The following is a 19,019-nucleotide window of genomic DNA, read 5'->3' on the forward strand; positions in this document are numbered from 1 at the left end:
AAAGAAATATAAGCTTGCTAATTTTCCCTTTAAAAACGGTTTTTCAGATTATACCCACTGTTAGATCAATACAGACAGTTTTACCGTTATAGATTCATATAATATTTTTTCCAACTCCCGTGGGAAGTTCTTGCCAAGGCTGACGGAGCCCAAAATAGTCAGATAATCAGAGAAATGTTGATGTAAGCACACTGTTGGAGGTAATGTAGCACAAACTGATGCCCAAAGAAGGACTACTAGCTTAGCTCTGTTCAGACACAGCTTTGCCTAGCAAAGCTGGAAAGTCCTGAGGGATGGGGACTCCACAACCATTCAGCTACTCCAACTGTCATACTACCTTCCTAGTATCCAATCTGCACCTCCCAAGGCCCAGTTTGTGCCACTCTCCCTTATTAAACCACCTAGCACCATAAAGATGACTTTGGCTTTACCCAAACCCATAATAATTTGGTAAGAAAAGTACAGAAGAAAATTTTAACTATTTTTTTTAATAACTTAAGACAATGTTATGAAATAATACTGTGAAAATACAGAGACTTTCCCCATTAATTTATAGAGGACAGGGCCAAGGACTAAGTTCCTAGAACTAAAGCTAAGCAGTAGACATTACATAAACAAACAGACTTGGCTGAAGTGATACAGATTCAAGATAATTAGCAACCGTGTTACAAAAGAAGTTCCAATTAGCAAATCATCTCATTTCTGCTGAGATAAGATTAACTCTATCAAGAATCAAGAGACACAGAACTTCGAGTATCAAGCTAAACATATTCATCAAGGTCTGAAAGAATATGGTTTAAATATGTTAAGAATTTGTACAAAATATATTGCATTTCTTTTTAGAAAGAAGTTACTGACTACAGTTTCATTTGGTACGTGTAGTTTGTGTATATCTATCAAAAGAAATTATTTTCTGCGCTTCTTCTCTTTTTAATGTTAAACATACTGTTTTTGATTCAAGTATCTTTAACAGAATGAGGAAAAAATATTTGTCCTGAAATCTCTCCTATATAAAATGTACCTATATGAAATAGGACAAACTTCTCTGACACAAACACTTCTTATTATCTGATCAGCATTGAGAGCAGCAAAGCTTATCTTAGCTTCCCTGCCATAAATCTAACAATCATATCTCTTAACGTTCTCGTGTTTCGTGTTTTGCTTTGCTACTCCATAGCTTATTGAATATATAATTGCATTCAAGCACTTATCTTTGTCACCTGCTACTACCCAAAACCTAAAATAGCTATTTTACACCACGATAACAAACACATGGCAAAAAAAAGACATATTCTAATTACAACCTACACAAATAACCCCTTATGTGTTCCAGTGTTTCAAAACCCAAAGATGCCAAATTTGCATTTAGTACTTTTGCCATTTTAAAGCTATCAATTCCAAGAATAACCTCAATAATATATTACAAGTTTTCAGACAGTTACATTTGTTTTGCTCTAAAAGATTACTGTAAAGTACTTACAGCTTGGTTCCTTTTAACTGAAGCAATGCAGATGAGACATGTCATGGCCCCTGACTGAAAAGCCTCATTCATGTACTGTCTCGTACGTTCCAGTTCACTGGCGTCTCCATCTTTAATGGATAAAGATTTTTAAAGCAATCAGTATTTTGTACATGTTTAGACTTATTTTGTAATCTTATTTTGTACATGTTTAGACTGCTGCCAAAGTATTTTTTTCTCTGAATAAAGCTACTCATGTATTATTAAAAAAGCCACACTTAAGACCGTTTAAAGCTATATCATTGCTCTACATGAAAGACAAGAAGTAGCCAGCATGCACTGCTGGGAAACAAATATTTTTAATGTAAGACATCATGATAGAGTGCCTTCCTTCCAACTACAATAAAATTCTAATACACAATGATACTGCACTGCTTATGCTTTCACACAAAAAGAAAAGTCAGTAAATGATAAAAACATTACCAGTTTGACTGGTGTAAATGGTAAATGTTTTGTCCAAAATCTTCCCTTGCTTTATTTCAGCATCTTCATCATCATCCTCAGATGACGAGCTTAATTGGTCTTCAACTAGCTTTTTTGCTGCAGCCTGATTAGCCTTCTTAATTTCATCAAATTTCTTCAGTGAAGATAATTCTATTAAAAGAAAATACTAATGATGATGAATACCACAATAGCTAATTGTAAACACCACATTCAGTCTGACATACTTTCAAATATCCTTTTCTTTAAAGAGTTACCCGATTTTATTTTTTAAGAGTATTACATCACTACATTTTCAACACCACTCAAGAAGAGATAAATTGTATTTACTTCTTTACTGTGCATGATCATAAAATTCACAGCAGGAATTATTATCTGTCAATTACTGCTGACAAATCCAACCTAACATACCAGAATATAAGCAACTATAATGCCCCTTTATGAAAAGGATACTTTAAAAAATCCCCAAAGGATACTTTAAAAAATCCCCACACATCCCACACAAACACAGCTGTCACAGCACGAGGAAGAAAAAAAACAAAACACGACAAGCAGTTCTGCTTATACAAATTTACAGTTGTCATAACTTGCAGATATCATACACGTATTTCTCCAGTACTTGGTACTTCTTAAATTGTGACTTTCACTGATTTCCTTCAAATTCAACATATCTTTATTGCAATAGTGTGTTCATGTATTTCACAGGAGATCACGTCCTTTCCATATTAGACTACCAAACCCAATATATTTACCGGGATTTCCTAAAGTTTCGTTTACCTTCTTAAGAAACTATGCTGCCACTAAAAAGAGCTCTGTCTTTCTGGCACTCCTCGGGTGTATTTCCCGAGGATGAACTTGCGCTCACAGCAGCCGCGCGCACCGAAAGCCCGCACCTTTCCCAGACCGGAGCGAAGTGTTTCCCTGACCAGCGCACCTAACGCTGTCTCTACCGAGCAACTCCTCCGGCTGTTTCCAACCAGAAAGAAACAGACGTTTCATCCATTACTTCACACTTTACTCTTTTGCTCCGAGAAGACGGCGCATCGTGGCGAGGGCTTAGCCCCTCGCTCCTCGCCACTGCCAGAGGCCTCCGCGTCTCTCCCCGGCAGGAACCTGCAGGCAGGACACGGCACATGGCGAGCACCGGCTCGACACCGCCAAGCAGCGCGGGAGCGGGGCCGGGGCCCGCCAGCCTCCCTTCGCCGCGACGCCGGGGACAGCCCCGGCCTCGCCTCGCCACCTGCAGGGGCTCCGGGCCACCGCCGGCTCCCCAGCGCGGGGCCCGGCAGCGCGGGTAGAGGGCAGAACGCGACACTCACCGCTGGCCCCCTCGCCCATGGTCCCCGCTGCCGCAGCGCGGGCACCGCCGCGGCCTCTCGCGGCCGGGGGCCGGGCGGCCGTCCCAGAGCGAGCGGCGAGCTCGTCTCCGGGCCTGGCGCGGCCGCGGCCCCGACCGCCCTGACGCCACTGAGCCTCCATTTGTCCGCGTCCAGAGAGGGAAGGACGGCGACGGGATCGGACCCTCCGCCCCGCCGGCACTGCCGCCCGGGGAGCGCTCCGCCCGGCCCAGCCCGGCCCGGCCGCTCCGCCCGGCGGTGGAGGCGGCGGGGCCGCCGGCGCTCCCGCGGCAGCGCGACTACAGCTCCCGGCGCTCCCCGCGCGGCGGGCGGGCCGGCGCCCGGCACCGCCTCAGCCGGCCGGGGTCGGAGCCGGGGCTGCGACTCTGTCCCTGGGTTCACAGGGTGTTCCAGCTTGGGAAGGGTGTGGATCACCCCGCCCGTCATTAACCCAGCGCTGCCACGTCCAGCATTGAACCATGTCCCCAAATGCCACATCTATACGGCTTTTAAATACCTCAAGGGATGGTGACTCCACCACTTCCCTGGGCAGCCTGTTCCAGTGCTTGACAACCGTTTCGGCTGAAATTTTTCCTAGTAACTAGGAAACCTAGGAAACCTAATTACTAATCTAACTAATCCAGGCTCATCTAACCTCTACTGGCGCCATTCTTATTTCTTAGGAGAAGACACTGCCCCCCCCTTACTGTCGCCTCCCTTCAGGTAGATGTATCGAGCCGTAAATGTTCCCCCGAGCCTCCTTTTCTCCGGAGTAAATTTCTGGCAGCCGCTCCTGCTCTTGCAAGGCATTTTCTTCATAGCTCCTGTATCTCCTATAACTTCGTCGCTCCTGGAGTATGAGAGTTAAAAACCGACCACAAAGCCTGTTTAGAAACTTCACTGAAGTACATGGTGGAAGTTTTAGTGCGCAGAAACATATATTGAGGAGCCTGTGTGCCTCCCAAATTCTGACAAATAAAGGCAGTTTAAAATAATTTTAATTTTATTGACATCTCTTTATAGCACTTACATTATGTTGTGTCCCAGGAGGAAACTTTGCATTTAGCCTTTTTTCAGCATACCTTCTCATAAAAGTTGTTATAGAAGATTTCCAACCATAAGTAGTCTGAAAATACTAAGCAAACCACTGGAGATCAATTCTGGTTTTTTATTTTATTTTGAAGTAGTTTAATTAAAAGAGTTTTTATTCCCAAGAAAGAGGCAGCTATTGAATACAATTAATGTCTTAGACTGGAGGATCAATACTGAAAAAAAAAAATTAACAGTAGATATCTGCCTTTTTTTTTTTTTTAAATTAAAACTTCATATCACACATTTATCTAATAAAAAGTCTTAAGCACTTCAGCAAAGGAGAGAAGTGCTTCCTAAGTGCCTAGTAGCCATATGGGATAGGTTGCTGCTGGCACACAGACTGCAAATTATATTCAAGAACTGAGCTGGAAGAATGCTGATTGCAAAGTCCAACACTCGCAATACATCTAAATACCAGAATAATCCTTGTTCCTGTGTACAGGATCTTTACTGACAGGAAGGCATTCCCTTTTCCCTTATCAGCTAACTAAGCCATTTATCATTCAAAGCACAGGATCAACAGGGCATGAACAGCCATTTCATATTTATATTTACCCTTGTTGTTCCATATATATTCTATGCACAAAGTACTTAACAAAATTTCATCCTTGCAGTAAATCAGGAGTTATTTCTAGATCTCTGCCATCCTGGAAAGCATCAAAAAATAAAACAAACACAAAGGAATGCGCTTTATAAAATACCCAATTTATATTATCTCCATCTCATTAAGGAGAGAATGCAAGTGTAGAGATACTATTTACAGTAACCTGTACTTATGTATTTTTTAAGCGCAGCAGTCCAGTTGCTTGGGATAATCAAATTTCCCTAAATAGAGGCTTATCAAGTCTCTCTTTGCAATCCCTTTCTTCACTCCCTTTCATCAAACTTATCCAATGTTGCATGCCTATGATCAAATTCTACTGAAAATACCCAGCTACAAATACTCTGCTGAGACCATAACTAAGAAAACAATTTTTTTTGTCAATAAAAAAAGACACAAATTAGGGGAAAATCCAAGGAGATAATGCACCTTAAAGCAGTTGAAAATGGATCTAACATATGAATCTATAAATACTACTATCTCAGAAGTAGTTATGAAGAAAGAAATCCTCTATCAGTGGGAAAAAACAGCCTCTTAAGTCATATTCTTCCCCCAACAGCATCTACAGAAGACACTGTAGGAAGAATTTGGCCTGTTGCTGTCATGTCTTCCCCTTGCACTCTGCCGGCATAAACAAGTGTTACATTAGGGACGTAAACATTTTTAGTTACAAATCTTCAAAACTTGATAGCCCATGTTCCACAGCCACATGATTACGTGAAACAGAAAATCTTTAATGTATATTTTTATTTGTATATTATTTGTATATTATTTTTTGTTATTGTTAAAAGAACATTACATTATGAGCCATCCATATCTTTCATATTAATGCTTGCAAAAAGTTTCCTTTTCTCCTCTCTGTATTTCAGCCTTTGCATGTATTATTCTGAAAAAATGTCTATTTCAAACTGCCCACTTATATTTCAAGAAATCAGGCAAGGTGGACCCAATGAAGTAATAGTATTTTCCAAATCTTACAGCCTTCAGTATTCTCATCTACACTGTAGATATACCTAATTCTTTTTATAATATCCCATACTTAATTAATTTCATGTTAATTGATAGGTAGTAAAATGTGCTAATTTATACACAAATTTAATATAAAGGTTAATGACTTCAAATAATATAACTCTTACCAAACCTTTCCTTCTTTCCATGAGCAGACACAAAGAAATTATTTTAAAACAACCAGCAAAACTTCCAATATTTGCCCGTATATGACAGTGTATGTGCATCTGCCATAGAGCAGCATTACAGAGAATACAAAAAGCATTAGCAGATCATACTCTACCTGTTTCCTGCCCCAAAACCGCCAAATATGTGCTGCATGTAGGAGATTAGTGACATTGTCTCAACAAATTATTTTTTTGTAATCAATAATCAGGTACTACAAAGATTAGAAATTAATGTATTCAGTCCCAGCCAGAATTTGACCCTCAGTCTTATTGGCAACTTCCATTGTTTTTATTCTGCTTTTGACAATCCAGGTTTATCTGTGGATGGATCTGCTTCTTCTAAGTCTGCAAACTCTTCCTCTATAACTGGCTTCAATATTTTCTCTATTTGTGTAAGTCTTTTTTTCACTTTCTGCTGTGCACCTTCATACTCAGCCAACAACCTGGCAAACTTGGTTTGTAACCTGTCCATAGCACGTTCCATGTAGGCAACCTTCTCTTCAAGATCTTTAGGATCACTTCCTAAATTTGCAATTTCAATGTCCAGCAACCCATCTTTCATTAGGATTTGCTTGCCTTTTTCTTCCAGCATAGCCTTTGCATCTGGATACTCTGTTAAAGCTTCCATGAGATCATCTTTAGACAGACAAAACAAGTCTGAGTATCCAATACTTTTAATATTGGCTGTTCTTCGATTGCCAGCTTTGCTACCCTTGATATTAAGAATGCTGATTTCTCCGAAGTAGCTGCCATCACTTAAGACCACAAATTGTGTAATTCCATCATCAGCAACTACTGCCAGCTTGCCTTCTTTAATAATGTACATCTCTCGTCCAATATCTCCTTTTCTGCAAATATAATCTCCAGGACTGTATACTTGGGGCTGGAGTTTCAAAACCAGTTCAACCAGCAGACCAGCTTCACAGTCTGCAAAAATCCTAACTTTTTTTAGCGTTTCCAGGTGAACGTTGATTGCAATCTCTGCTCTTAGTTTATCTGGCAGATACTTCAAGACTTCTCTTTCATCCACAGCCTTTTTGTTTGTCCACAGGTAGTCAAACCACTTTATAACTCTTTTTTCCATGTCCTTACTCACATTCCGAAAGTGCATATACTGCTTGATAGCGTCAATCTTTGCTTGAAACTCCGCCCTGGCAGCATTCATGTTGGAGATCATTGAGCCCACGTTACCAACAATGGTAGCGAAGATCAGTACTCCAACCAAGAAGTCAACAACCACAAAGAAATACTCAGAATCTCTTACAGGAGGGGGCGTTTCACCGATAGTAGTCAGGGTCAGTGTTGACCAGTAGAGACTGTAGACATACTTTCTTGTCAGGCGGGCAAATTCAGGATCTGAGGTGTTGGGGTAGACCCATGTATCAGCCCCAAATCCAATGGCTTTTGAGATAGAGTAGTACACACAGGCGTTCCAGTGAATAATAATCACAATGTACATGACAAGGTTGGAGATCCTGAAGATATTTGGGTAATTTGTTCTTGTTTCTGTTCTCTGGAAGAATTCAAACATCCGAGCTACTCTGAGTAGTCTGTTTATTCTTAATTCTGGGTAATTCAATCCTAACTTAAAGTATAAGAGATCAGTTGGTATGATTGACAGAAAATCTAGTTTGAATTGAAAAGATTTCTTGTATTTCTCTCGTAGCTTTTGTTCTTCTTTCACCAGAAGACCTTGCTCCAGGTAACCTAAAATAAAATTGTAAATAATAAAAAATGCTACAGGTTCAAATGTGTTGTGTTTAATGTCAGTCCAAATCAACTTTGAAAAATATTTTGGGTGCAAATTCCATATGGAACATAACTTCTATTAATTTTCAATATTTAATGTCTTATTTCCAAATAGTCAACTTAGTGCTATATCATTCAGTTTGAGCTATGAAAGATAAACAATTCTAGACCTGAATATTTTCCTCCACTTTTCCACTATGGTGAACAGCTGGGAAAAAAATGAAACCTTTTTTTCCCCTCCAAAGAAATTTCCACAAGCTATAGGAAGAGTGATTAATGAGGAAAAGGATCTGAACACAGGAATTTAAGTTCCATATTGAGTATATCTACTTAATATCTGCATAGAACAATATTTTAAAATAAATAGTTGCAGCTGAAGCTAATGGGATGTCTTGCTTGCTTGGTGGTCTTGAAAATCAAGCAAATAGTTGAATCTCCTATTAATACAAAAACCAGATTTAGGTACTGTTTTTTCAGAACATCTGATCCTCTCTTGGCTGCACCATGTTTCTTTTGTCTTGGTGAGTCAGCTGCAGAAGAGCAGCTTGTACCTGCATATCTCGAACTTCATGTGTCCTTTGAGTAATACATCAGAATTTCATCAGAATTTCTTCTACTTTTACAGTAAGACTGCAGTCTTTGAGAAATCTATCTCGGTGTCTTTTTTTCACTATTGTACCTCATCAAGGCTATTCAGATAAAAGAAGTAGTAGTGTTTTGATTTTTTAAAAAACTGGCATAAATATGAAAAAAAGAATAATTATTCATTGAATATATTTACCTGTCCTTGTCCGTACAAACATATCAGCAACATAAATGGCATCAGAAACATAATCAATAATAAACCATGCCACTAAGTAATCATGCTGAAGCTCATCAAAACAGGCTCTGAATATGAAAAAACAAAAGTAAATTACCATTAAAAAAATAAATACTTTCATGAATCAGTGATGAATAGAATATTTTTCTGTCTAGTCAAGGATATTATGATTGTCCAGAAGTTCTATGTAGTCATTAAAGGAGTACATCACCTAGCAATAATCATGGTCCAGTTGTACATCACAGGCATTGTGATGCAAAACAACCAGTTGTAATAAATATTTCCTGCTGGATCAATGGTGAAAATATCTTTCTTCTTCCTAAGTGGTAAGCAGGGGGAAAAAAAGAGACTTAATGAGAGACTTGAAATACATGTATCATTTTTGAGGAATTAAGCATTCCAGAAATTATTATTGTGACATAAATGGCTTTATCAAAGTTAAACTTCCTTGCTCAAATGCATGGAAGATATGAAGCTGGTGTGACTTGGTGTGTCACAAACTTTAGAATCTAAATTTTGCTGACCAAAGTTAACTTGGCAGTCTCACTTTATAGTGGCACATGTGATTTTTAATTTTTTATCCTACCCAAATAACTCTCTTTTCTTATAATTCAGTTTATCATTAAAAGAAAAAAAGTGACTGTTAGTTTTTAGATAGTTATAAATTATGAGATGAATCATGCTTTTCTCACAGGGAAAAGTCTAGCCCTGAGGAAGATAAAACATTGGCATAATTTACATAAAAAACCAAAGAATCATACAGCACAGGTTTCTACTGCACTGTTTTAAGTTTCTCTTCCTTAGCCAGAAAAATATGAATTTAGCAAGCAGACTATAAAGCAACAACTTTTAGAGCACAGAAGAGTTTACTTGCTTGTAGGTGCCTTTGTGTGTGCGAGAGATTGTTTTATACTGGCACGTCTTTATCCAAGAAATATTAGATAATCAGGATCCAAAGGAAATATATCTTGATTAAGGTTTTCAGATCACCTCCATGCATGCATATTTCTCTTGTCTATATATGAAGTTAAGTCAAAACAACTCTACTCTAGGGAGAACAGCAGTCTTTACACTCTTTCGCTAAGGTATAAACATCTTTACAGGATATCCGAGAATGAATTTGTTCTTACATCAAAAGCAATTTTATTATATAGCATAACTGCACCTAAATGAAAAATACTTACACTTCTATATTTTCTTTCTTCTTCAACTTATCTTTACTTTTATTTTTCTCCTTTTTATCTTTGTTCTTTTGTGTTTCTCCATCCTTTTTTTTTTCTGGCTTGCTAAGAAATAGATTAACATTTTCTATTGTTAAGGATCAAGTTAAACATATTTAGAAAAAAAATAAATAGAAATAGTAGTATTGTTACTCTTCATCTTACCTCTTCTTTTCTTTTTTCCTTTTCTTCTCCTCTCTAAGAAAAAGAAAATTGAGATAGGCTCATGGGATGCATATCCCATTTGTCCAACATCTATTTATTAGAAGTATCTGAATTCAGCAAGGATAACATCATACTTAGGTGTTTGGCCTTCAAAAAAGTGTTTTTATTATTACTTACTGTATTCACCTAGAACTACTTTCATTTTAAATTAATAGATACAATATCAGTAACTTTGGTAATAAGAATGATGATCATCATAACTGATATGCATGAAGTTCAAACATATGTGCAGTCTCTCAGGCTTATCTGAATGACATAACTGTTTCTAATGAAACTATTAGGTATTTATTATAATTATTTATTTCTGCTTTTAAAATCAAAATTGCAGTACTCTCATTTTATCAAATGGCAAATGTACTTACTCATCTTTATTACTATTGTTGTTGATATTGTAGCATGCAAATACTCCAGGTAGACATTGTTGCCTGAGAAACAACAAAACAACACAGTTATATGATATCTGCTGAAATTTAAAAAAAAAAAAAAAAAAATCACCTAAATATTTACAATAATTTACTAGATTTTACAGAATTTACTATAATCTTAAAAACTTAGTTTATTACTAGGAGTGAGGAAAATAATATGAAAGCAAGTATATGTGCTTAGATAATCCTATATCAACTAAAAAACCTGAACCAACACAAAATATATTTTGACGTACCTGTTTTCCCCTTTGTGCATCAGTCCAAGGTCCTTACTGGTGTCATGCACTACCACACTGGGAACAGCCGTATGGGACTGATGGGTCTCAATCACTCCTACCTTCATGGTCAGGTTTGGTTTAACTTGGGTAGTTGAAGAAGGCTGAATTAAAAAAGAATCAAGTCATTCAACCACAAGAATAAGTAGTGTTTTTTTCCCTAAAAATGAATCCTTTACATCCTTGCTTTCCTGAAGACCAACAAGAATATTTGCATTTTCCTGTCTCCCATGACATTCCCACCAGACAAGAAACTGACCTGGCAACTGCTGCTAGAGGGAACGTTGTACACATCTTTAGGGAAGCATTAATTTAGGTCTTTCTCCTTTGTTTTGACATGTACTTCAAAAATATTTAAACAATAGTGTTTGAAACATGTACCAGTGTTTCTTTGGGTTTTGAACCAAAGGCTTGGAACACTGTATCAAGGTGGATAAACAGATTCAAGTCCAGCTCTTAAGTGAATGGTCCATACAGGGATCAAACCCCCAACCCTGATCTTATTAGCACCATGCTCTGACCAACTGAGATATAGCATTCAACAAAATAGATTTTATAATAAAACAGATTTTTTATAAAAATTGAAGATTATGATGTGTTATTCCATGAATAGTCCTAAATATAGTCCAAAATTACTAGTCAGTCTTTAGATGCGTACCAGCTATCGTTATCATTTGGGACAGCTCAAATAACGATATGTAGAACTCTGGTTTCTTTGGAAGGCATTATAGCAAAGGTTATTGAAAGACAAGATCTTTTATCCTGTGTTTTGGTACAATGAATATTATTGGTTGTTTCAGACCGATGCCTCTCGGTAAACATCTTTACCATAAACAACTTGGAAAAACATCAGGTGTCAGGAAGAGCTTGTATCTACAAGGTTTGTTTTGGGTTACTCCTTATGATTTCTCAGGCCCAAGTGAGAGAGTTATGTACTTGGCTTTTCCCACAGGCTCAAGCTACTGCCTGGAGCCTAAAATCTAATTTCTGACCACTGTCAGTTCCCACAACCAGCAAGGATCAGGTCTAAGATAAATAGACATAAAAATATTCTAAATATCAAAGACATGGTAAACTTCAGGTTAGATTCATCCAGAGACAAAAAGCTGTACCAGGGTTTCCACTGACTTACTGCTTGAAAGTGAGAGGATTGAAATTACACCAGGTTCAATTAAATAGCTTTATATCTGCTTACAGGTGCTCTGAAAGCTCTACTAATGCTGGCACACAAAATTCCATCCTGATTAAACCTATATCCTCCAAAGGGCCACACAAATAATGGTGCAAAATAAAGCTTTGTCCAACCCAGCACCAGACAAATGCAAATACAATAATCTCAAGGAAAATAATTTCTCTGACAGAGGAGGCTCTAAACCAGTCCATGTTAGTACTCACAGTTCCAGCATTTCTACATAGGCATATATTTTTCATGTTTACTTTTGCTCTTTAAGTCTTCTTTAGTTTCAAGAACAAAACAAAACAAAACAAAGTTTGGCTTTGTGCTCTCCAGACATATTGATTTGCACTTATATTAGAGTTTAAAGATGATGATAATTATGATAAAATAGAACATGTCCAAAATGACACCAATCCAGACTATATAGCCTGAAGGCTGGGCAAAAAAAAAATCTGTATCCTCTACATTCCCATGTTCTTCAGGTTAATTGGATTTTCTGTGCCTTTTTTTTTTTTTTTTAAATAAACAAAATCCTGTGGATCTGTTGGTGTCTATTGTAAGCAGAGGCACTGTGGGATACTCTTGTATTCTGGGGAAGCAGCCATGGCAGCCATGCATAGGATTTGCTGGGAAAGAGAAGCTGCTATTTGAGGCAGGACCGAACATTTCATATTACTGAGGCACTGAAAACATTAAGTGGTATAGAAATTGAAGTATTAACTACCCTGTAGTCTCAAAATACCAACTTTCATGTCTAACTTAGGTAAGTGGTGCACCAGGTTATTTTCCTTGTCAATCAATCACGATGGGTAGTGCAAAAAGATCTTCAAATTCCACTAGTCTAAAAGCAAATTGTGGGGAGTTTAAGTTCCCAAGTGCAACACACAGAAGTGCTGATGCAGCATCTGCCCAGTGCAAGCAGATCAGACGTAGTAATTAAATCTAGTCTGGGGACTGCTAACTTTTTACAGTATTTGCCCATACTGGGCACAGTGGAAAATATCACATTAAACTCAGTGAGTCCGAACTCATCTTAATGCATTTTGAAGCATTTCAAATAAATTCTATCACTATCATATTCTGTAGCCACACATAATTTTTCTTAAACTGATACATTGTCACAACTTGCTACAGTGCTTTTTAATATAGGGATGCACATTTTCACATTATCATATCTAAGTAGCAAATTTAAAAGGTAATAGATAGATGCTTTCTTTAGATATATCTTAGATTTCTACCATATGTTTTTTACTGTATCATCCCAAATAGTTTCCTTTTACTACTCTGGATTTTTAAAAATGTAACTACTATTATAAACAACCAAATTTTCAAGCATTAAAAACTCGTTATATTAATTACTATATATCAGAATCTTTGGGGCTGCAATAAAATGAAGGCAGTATTATCCTTTTACAGGATTGTGATGAGTGGATCAGCTTCTGTTGCTTCTGCTCTTTTATTTTATGTATTTCTCCCTTTCTTACTGGCCCACCACATTCACATCTCTAATCATTATTTTCATAGAGAAAATGCTTTAAATAGGGATACCTTGGAACAGATTTTGGCATCATATAAAGGTCTAATTTTTTTCTGCATAAGAAACAGCAAAAAAATCTTCATTTACATTAATATGTCTTTTCTAACATGCTAAGAGTCCTTAGCAGCTCGGCAATAAGCAGTTTCAACAAGCAAGTGTGCATGCTTACCTTGAGGATGTAATCTTCTCCTTCTAATAGAGATTTCAGTTCTTTAAATCAGCCACATTTCCTTACTACATAAGCAGAATCACTACAAAAAGCTAAATATAATCAACATCTCATAAATAAATCCCTTACTGGTTGATTTCACAAAGAGCCAGCCCCCCGTGCCATTCTCTGAATTGTTCCTAAGGAAGGACATCGTTATTGGAGGAGGATTTCTTTGACCTAGTGATGGATTTTGAGATTTAGAGGGAGATGAAAGTGACAGTGGCAGTCAGTATTATCCTTCACCTGAGCAGAAGCTTACTATCCCTATCTACAAGCAGAAGAAGTGACAAATACTGGAGTGCACTCTGTTCTGAAACTGAAAAAAAAAATTGTAAATAAATATTTATTAAGTATTGTCCCCTCACTTGTTTTCTTAATATTGCAGATGCTTTTTAGCTGTAGAAACAGATTTTTACTGTAATAGATAAAACACCATAAACGGAAATTTCCTGTTTATTTTAATGTGCATACCATACAGCTGAAGAAAAGGAAATAACACTTTAAACTACTCAAGTTCTTAAATAATATAACATAACATAACATAACATAACATAACATAACATAACATAACATAACATAACATAACATAACATAACATAACATAACATTTTGATGCTTTGAAAATCCAGTAAATTGTGGATATATTTTTAGTGGAAAATGCCTTGATGATGAAGTTTTAAGACACTGAACTGATCTTGAGCTTCAGTATGGATTATGACTTTGCAAAATGGTTTAAGTAGCTGCATTCCTCCTCCATTAGAAATGTGCAAGCGTGCATCCGTAGTGGCCAGGGAGTCAAAAAGGCCCCATGAGGATCCCAGCATATACTTCAAAAGAGAAGATGGTATTTTCATATTTCGCCTTTCATATTTCACTGCTGGACACTGTAAGAATGAGGAAAATAATGTTCTCTGAAGTTTGAGTGATTAATTTTTCAATCTGGAATGTTGTACATGGTCCATTTTAGGGGGGGGGGGGGGGGGGGGGGGGAAAAAGCAGTTCTTAAGCAACAAAATCAGGTAAGTGTTGAAACTGATGATAGAAACAAATTAGACACATCTGCTGCTATGACTTTGCAGCCCTGGAAACAGTCAATCCATTTTCCAGAAAAGAGAACATGCATTTGAAATTTAAAGAACAAAAATAATTTCAAATAAGATAGTAATGGGCAACAAGAAAATGCATAATCTTATGCACAATGGAGGCCACGTACACCACTTTTGAGTAAGATATGCAACATAACAAGTAGATAAAGAAGTGAATAATCTTCTAAATTCTGGCATATGCTTTATTATTGTCTCGGAAGAGCTGAAATGCATCTCTTAGCCTAAGATCATAGATATGGAAGGAATCTCAGAAGGTTACTGCATCCAACCAGTATTGAATCTTGATCAGTTTTACCTCTGTCATTCTCCAGGGTGGGTTTTTTTTTTTCCTGTCTTGCATTCTGAAAGATGTCAGTGTTCAGTGGTGAGCAGTGATTCTGTGAATATGTGGTGGCACTAAATGTTTGGGACATGTGCCTTGTTATGCCAACAAAAGAGTTGATACACCTTTTTAATCTGGTATAGAACTGCTGGGATTCTTATAAAATAGTAAGTCCTGCAAAGCAACGCTAATTTATTTTTTTCATAATTTGTTTACCCTGGAACTTTTCAAAGTTCTCAGAGGAAAATGAGTCCTACTAGGCCTGGACAGTTCTTTGCCTTGCAGTGGCCAGGACCTCACTAACCTGTGAAGAAGTTTTCAGGGCAAATTCTGGATGAGCTCAACGCAGTGGTGTCAATTCTGCCGTCCTTTAAAAGCCAGTTACATAGCTACCATTGACTTCACAGACGATTATATTAGTTTCATGTCAACACTTTTTTAAGGATATTTTCCTGTCATTTTGTATTCCAGTGAAGTAACCTTGCCTGATGGGAGAACGACTGTACTAATGGATTATCATTTTAGTAGGCCAACTATAATCTATATTTGCATCTTGCATTGTCATCATCTGTAATTCTTCTCAATCCTATTAAGGCTATGTGTAGTTTCAGATGCCCATAGCCAAAACACTAGATACATTACATATGTATATGACTTATAGATAAGCAGGTTTTAATGACACAACATTGCCTTTTAGCTTACTGTGTGGAAGCTCTGTAAACAGGTAAGTGTTTGGATTGGAACCACAGTTTTGGCAGGCTAATTTTCTGCAAATACTGTTCTGTTTTTCTAGTGCTGATGTGATTTCAGCAATTAATGTAATGTTGGAAGTGCTGTAGTTGAGAAGACTCCAGGGATTCTGGCTTATTTACTTAGAATTCAGTGTCATGAAGCTCAATTGCTCCAATGAGGTTTGATGACTAGAAAACCATCAGTGCCAACAGTGAGTCCACCAGTAGGTGGTACTGTATTTTTACTTTAGGGTGTGTGATGGAGAGTGAAACAGCGACTTAAGATGTGTGTTGGTGTGTTGGATTCTCACGTGCAGATGAGACTGGAATCACAAAGCACTGCAAGTGCTCATAGGCCCAGAGCACAGCACCGCACAATGTGCTCAAACACTGTGTCACAGCTTTTCACCATCATCCTCCAGGTCCAGACCCTGGTTTTTGCATGACTACTCTGCACAGGGACTAGCACTTCTGAAATATCCACACTGTGTCTGACCACACCTGGCAGTTTTTTCTGTGCCCTGAGATGAACCTGCAGTAAGATTATCCTTGTGCCTTCCAGGTTCAGTGGGTGTCTCTCCCCTGAGATGTCTCTTCAACTCCCGGCCTGACACCTGCGAGGAACAGAGGGACTGGCTTATGAGAAAACTCTCCAGAAAATACTAGATCTTCATTCAATGGTATAATTGGGATAAAGAATAATTGCAGTGACCCTAAAGGAGTTCCAGAAGCTGTGTACATCCAATACTTCTGTTTAGCAGAATTTTATTTCAAGTTAAAATAACATAGGATATCTTGGTTGGTTGCGCAGAATAATGGTGCTAAAACATTTACACATACAAAGGTGATTCAACTGGTATTCACTCTGCTTAAACAAAAATCATCAATATATGACATTGCCAGCAATAAAAGTGGTAGAAAACGAACTGTAGATAAAAAAGGTTTAATAAATCTAGCCCTGCATGTTATTCACTCTTTGTAGTATAGAAGGAGTTAAGGTGGCACTATCTGGGCATTTATAAGGGAACATGTATACAATTAATCTCTATACAACAAGTACAGCAATCTAACCATTTTGAACTTCAGTCTAGAGAATTTTTTCTCAGCTGTAATTCATTTCTTTATGTATTGCTCCTGCAGGTCTTCACTAAATCACCATGTAGTGGGGTGGATAGAGTTCCCATGGTCAGAGCTTCATTCGCAAATCTACTTCAGCAATTTTTGCATGGCTACATGCCAGGACAGGTAAAAAATCTGTAGCTTCTGTATTAAACAGAACTCATGTTTGGACACTGTCATGTAGCAGACAGTGGCAGAGTAATGCAGAACAGGGAAGCTGAGCAACGGTAACAGGATTTAAAAATGCCACATGCAATTTTCCTAAATAAAAATAAAAGAGATGGATCTTGCTTCATGTCTGAACCTGAACTAGCTGCACAGTGAACACACTTTCTAATTGTGGTGAAACTTGTCATCATCTTTAATATTTAAAATAATATAATTAAATACTGCATAAGGAACTCAATGTATATGCACATAAGAAAAGAAAAATCCTCAACAAGATTAAAGAATTTATAACAAAGCCAAGGAGACAGACAAATTATGGTAATTAAGCTGTTAAAGGCTAACACAGAGGTAAATATGGTGTTTATTAAGGCACAAAAATGAGGTTTCCAGTGGCTGTTTTAGTTATAAATGTAAAAGATTAAAAATGGCTAAATAGTCAGTGCTTCCATTGTTATCGAAGATCAACAACCAAAGCCAGTGTTTGCTGGCTTTAAGGGAAGTTTCATGAAACCTTTCATACATCATATAATTAATGAAGTTGTGCAACTACATAAGTAGTAGAATTCTAACATAAATTTCCTCTTGTGTTTTCCACACATTTAATGGAGGGGAAAATAATGCAATAACACAGGAGGGCATAGCAGGATTTCATAAGACACTTATTACTCTTTGGGAGAAATGAAAACTGCCATAAAATTGCTTTGACTCTTAGTACATGCATATTTTTACTTCATACACAAGAAGTTGATCTGTGCTTAGCTGTATCTGGCACAGCTCCAGGGAATTAAATGGGTCTGTGCTGATTTGCATTAGCTTATGATCCAGGCATTGCTCTCAATCAGTCCTAAGTGTCATTTAGAATGATAAACTGGCATCTTTTTCCTCTTTATGTCAGTTGATAAGATTGTATATCAGTACTTTATTTTCTTTCCCATTTGACTTTTACATGTCATCCAAAATAAAGAAAAATATATCAATATTGATAAATTACTTTTATGTAGTTGGTTTCTTCCTGATATTGTCTCGGAGTTCTTCAAAACAAGTTGAGTATGAGAACTGCTAATCATCAGTGACGCTTTTACACATGAAGTATGCCTACTCTCTTCTGTAATAATATTATAGACTGCAAAATTTTTTTCCATCTGTCCAAACACTTGGATTGTTAATCACAAGTTTTTTGTGACTTCCTTTTTTTTCAGTAGAAAAAAGGTTTCATAGCAGTTTTTGCAGTTTATTACAATATAAAAATTTGAAGCATGTAAAGATTTTCAGCTAAGAAACAATAAGTATATAGCATCATTTAAGTTGGAAAACACTCTTAAGGTCATTAAGTACAAGTTAATCCAACACTATTTTGTTCACCATTAAACCGTACCCATCAATACCGCATCTATGCATCTTTTAAATACCTTGAGTTGGTGAGTCCACCATTTCCCTAGGTGGCCTGTTCCAATGCTGGACAACCCTTTGGGTGAAGAAAAACCTCCCCTGGCACAACTTGAAGCTATCTCTTCTTGTCCGGTTGCTTTTGATTTAGGAGAAGAGACCAACCCTCTCCTAATTACACCTCCTTCGGGCAGTTGTGCAGAGGTGTAAGGTTTATCCAGAGCATCCTTTTCTCCAGGCTAAACAGCCCCAGCTCCCTCAGCCACTCCCCATAGGACTTGTGCTCCAGATCCTTCACCAGCACCATTGCTCTTCCCTGAACTTGCTCCAGCACCTCAATGTCCTTCTTGGAGTGACGGGCCCACAGTGTGGCCCCATCAGTG

General features: G+C 37.6%; 2 protein-coding genes across 3 annotated transcripts in view; both read right to left on the reverse strand.

The window, feature by feature from the left end:
* Nucleotides 1-3,439, reverse strand: part of NFXL1 (nuclear transcription factor, X-box binding like 1) — a 44,263-nt gene extending 40,824 nt beyond the window's left edge. The window contains exons 1-3 of the mRNA XM_040064394.1: nt 3,280-3,439; nt 1,943-2,113; nt 1,481-1,590 (exon numbers count right to left, since the gene is read on the reverse strand). Of these exons, the coding sequence (XP_039920328.1) occupies nt 1,481-1,590; nt 1,943-2,113; nt 3,280-3,439 (441 nt within the window). The remainder of the gene's footprint in view (nt 1-1,480; nt 1,591-1,942; nt 2,114-3,279) is intronic.
* A 1,086-nt stretch (nt 3,440-4,525) lies between these two features.
* CNGA1 (cyclic nucleotide gated channel subunit alpha 1) lies at nt 4,526-13,883 on the reverse strand. Of its 2 annotated transcripts, none has more exons than XM_058420683.1 (8): nt 13,763-13,883; nt 10,841-10,983; nt 10,542-10,604; nt 10,120-10,152; nt 9,919-10,020; nt 8,946-9,053; nt 8,696-8,802; nt 4,526-7,872 (listed from the first exon to the last, which is right to left on the reverse strand). In XM_058420683.1, the coding sequence occupies exons 2-8, from the start codon at nt 10,945-10,947 to the stop codon at nt 6,455-6,457; spliced, it is 1,938 nt and encodes a 645-aa protein (XP_058276666.1). In that variant the 5' UTR covers nt 10,948-10,983; nt 13,763-13,883; the 3' UTR covers nt 4,526-6,454. The 2 variants fall into 2 exon arrangements, with proteins under 2 accessions (XP_058276666.1, XP_058276667.1); XM_058420684.1 differs by lacking the exon at nt 13,763-13,883 and adding an exon at nt 11,538-11,590 and having other exon boundaries at nt 5,779-7,872.
* Nucleotides 13,884-19,019: the final 5,136 nt, after the last annotated feature.

The sequence above is a fragment of the Hirundo rustica genome, chromosome 5 (assembly GCF_015227805.2).
Source record: "Hirundo rustica isolate bHirRus1 chromosome 5, bHirRus1.pri.v3, whole genome shotgun sequence".
NCBI lineage: Eukaryota > Metazoa > Chordata > Aves > Passeriformes > Hirundinidae > Hirundo > Hirundo rustica.

Bases quoted from the DNA above. Each gene is read 5' to 3' on its own strand.
- CNGA1 (XM_058420683.1), bottom strand. From the start codon at position 10,947: ATGAAGGTAGGAGTGATTGAGACCCATCAGTCCCATACGGCTGTTCCC. The intron at 10,153-10,541 runs GTAAGTACATTT...TCTTTTTCTTAG, and splicing joins AACAATAGTAATAAAGATGA to AGAGGAGAAGAAAAGGAAAA. The intron at 7,873-8,695 runs GTAAATATATTC...ATTTTATTTTAG, and splicing joins GTTTGTACGGACAAGGACAG to GTTACCTGGAGCAAGGTCTT.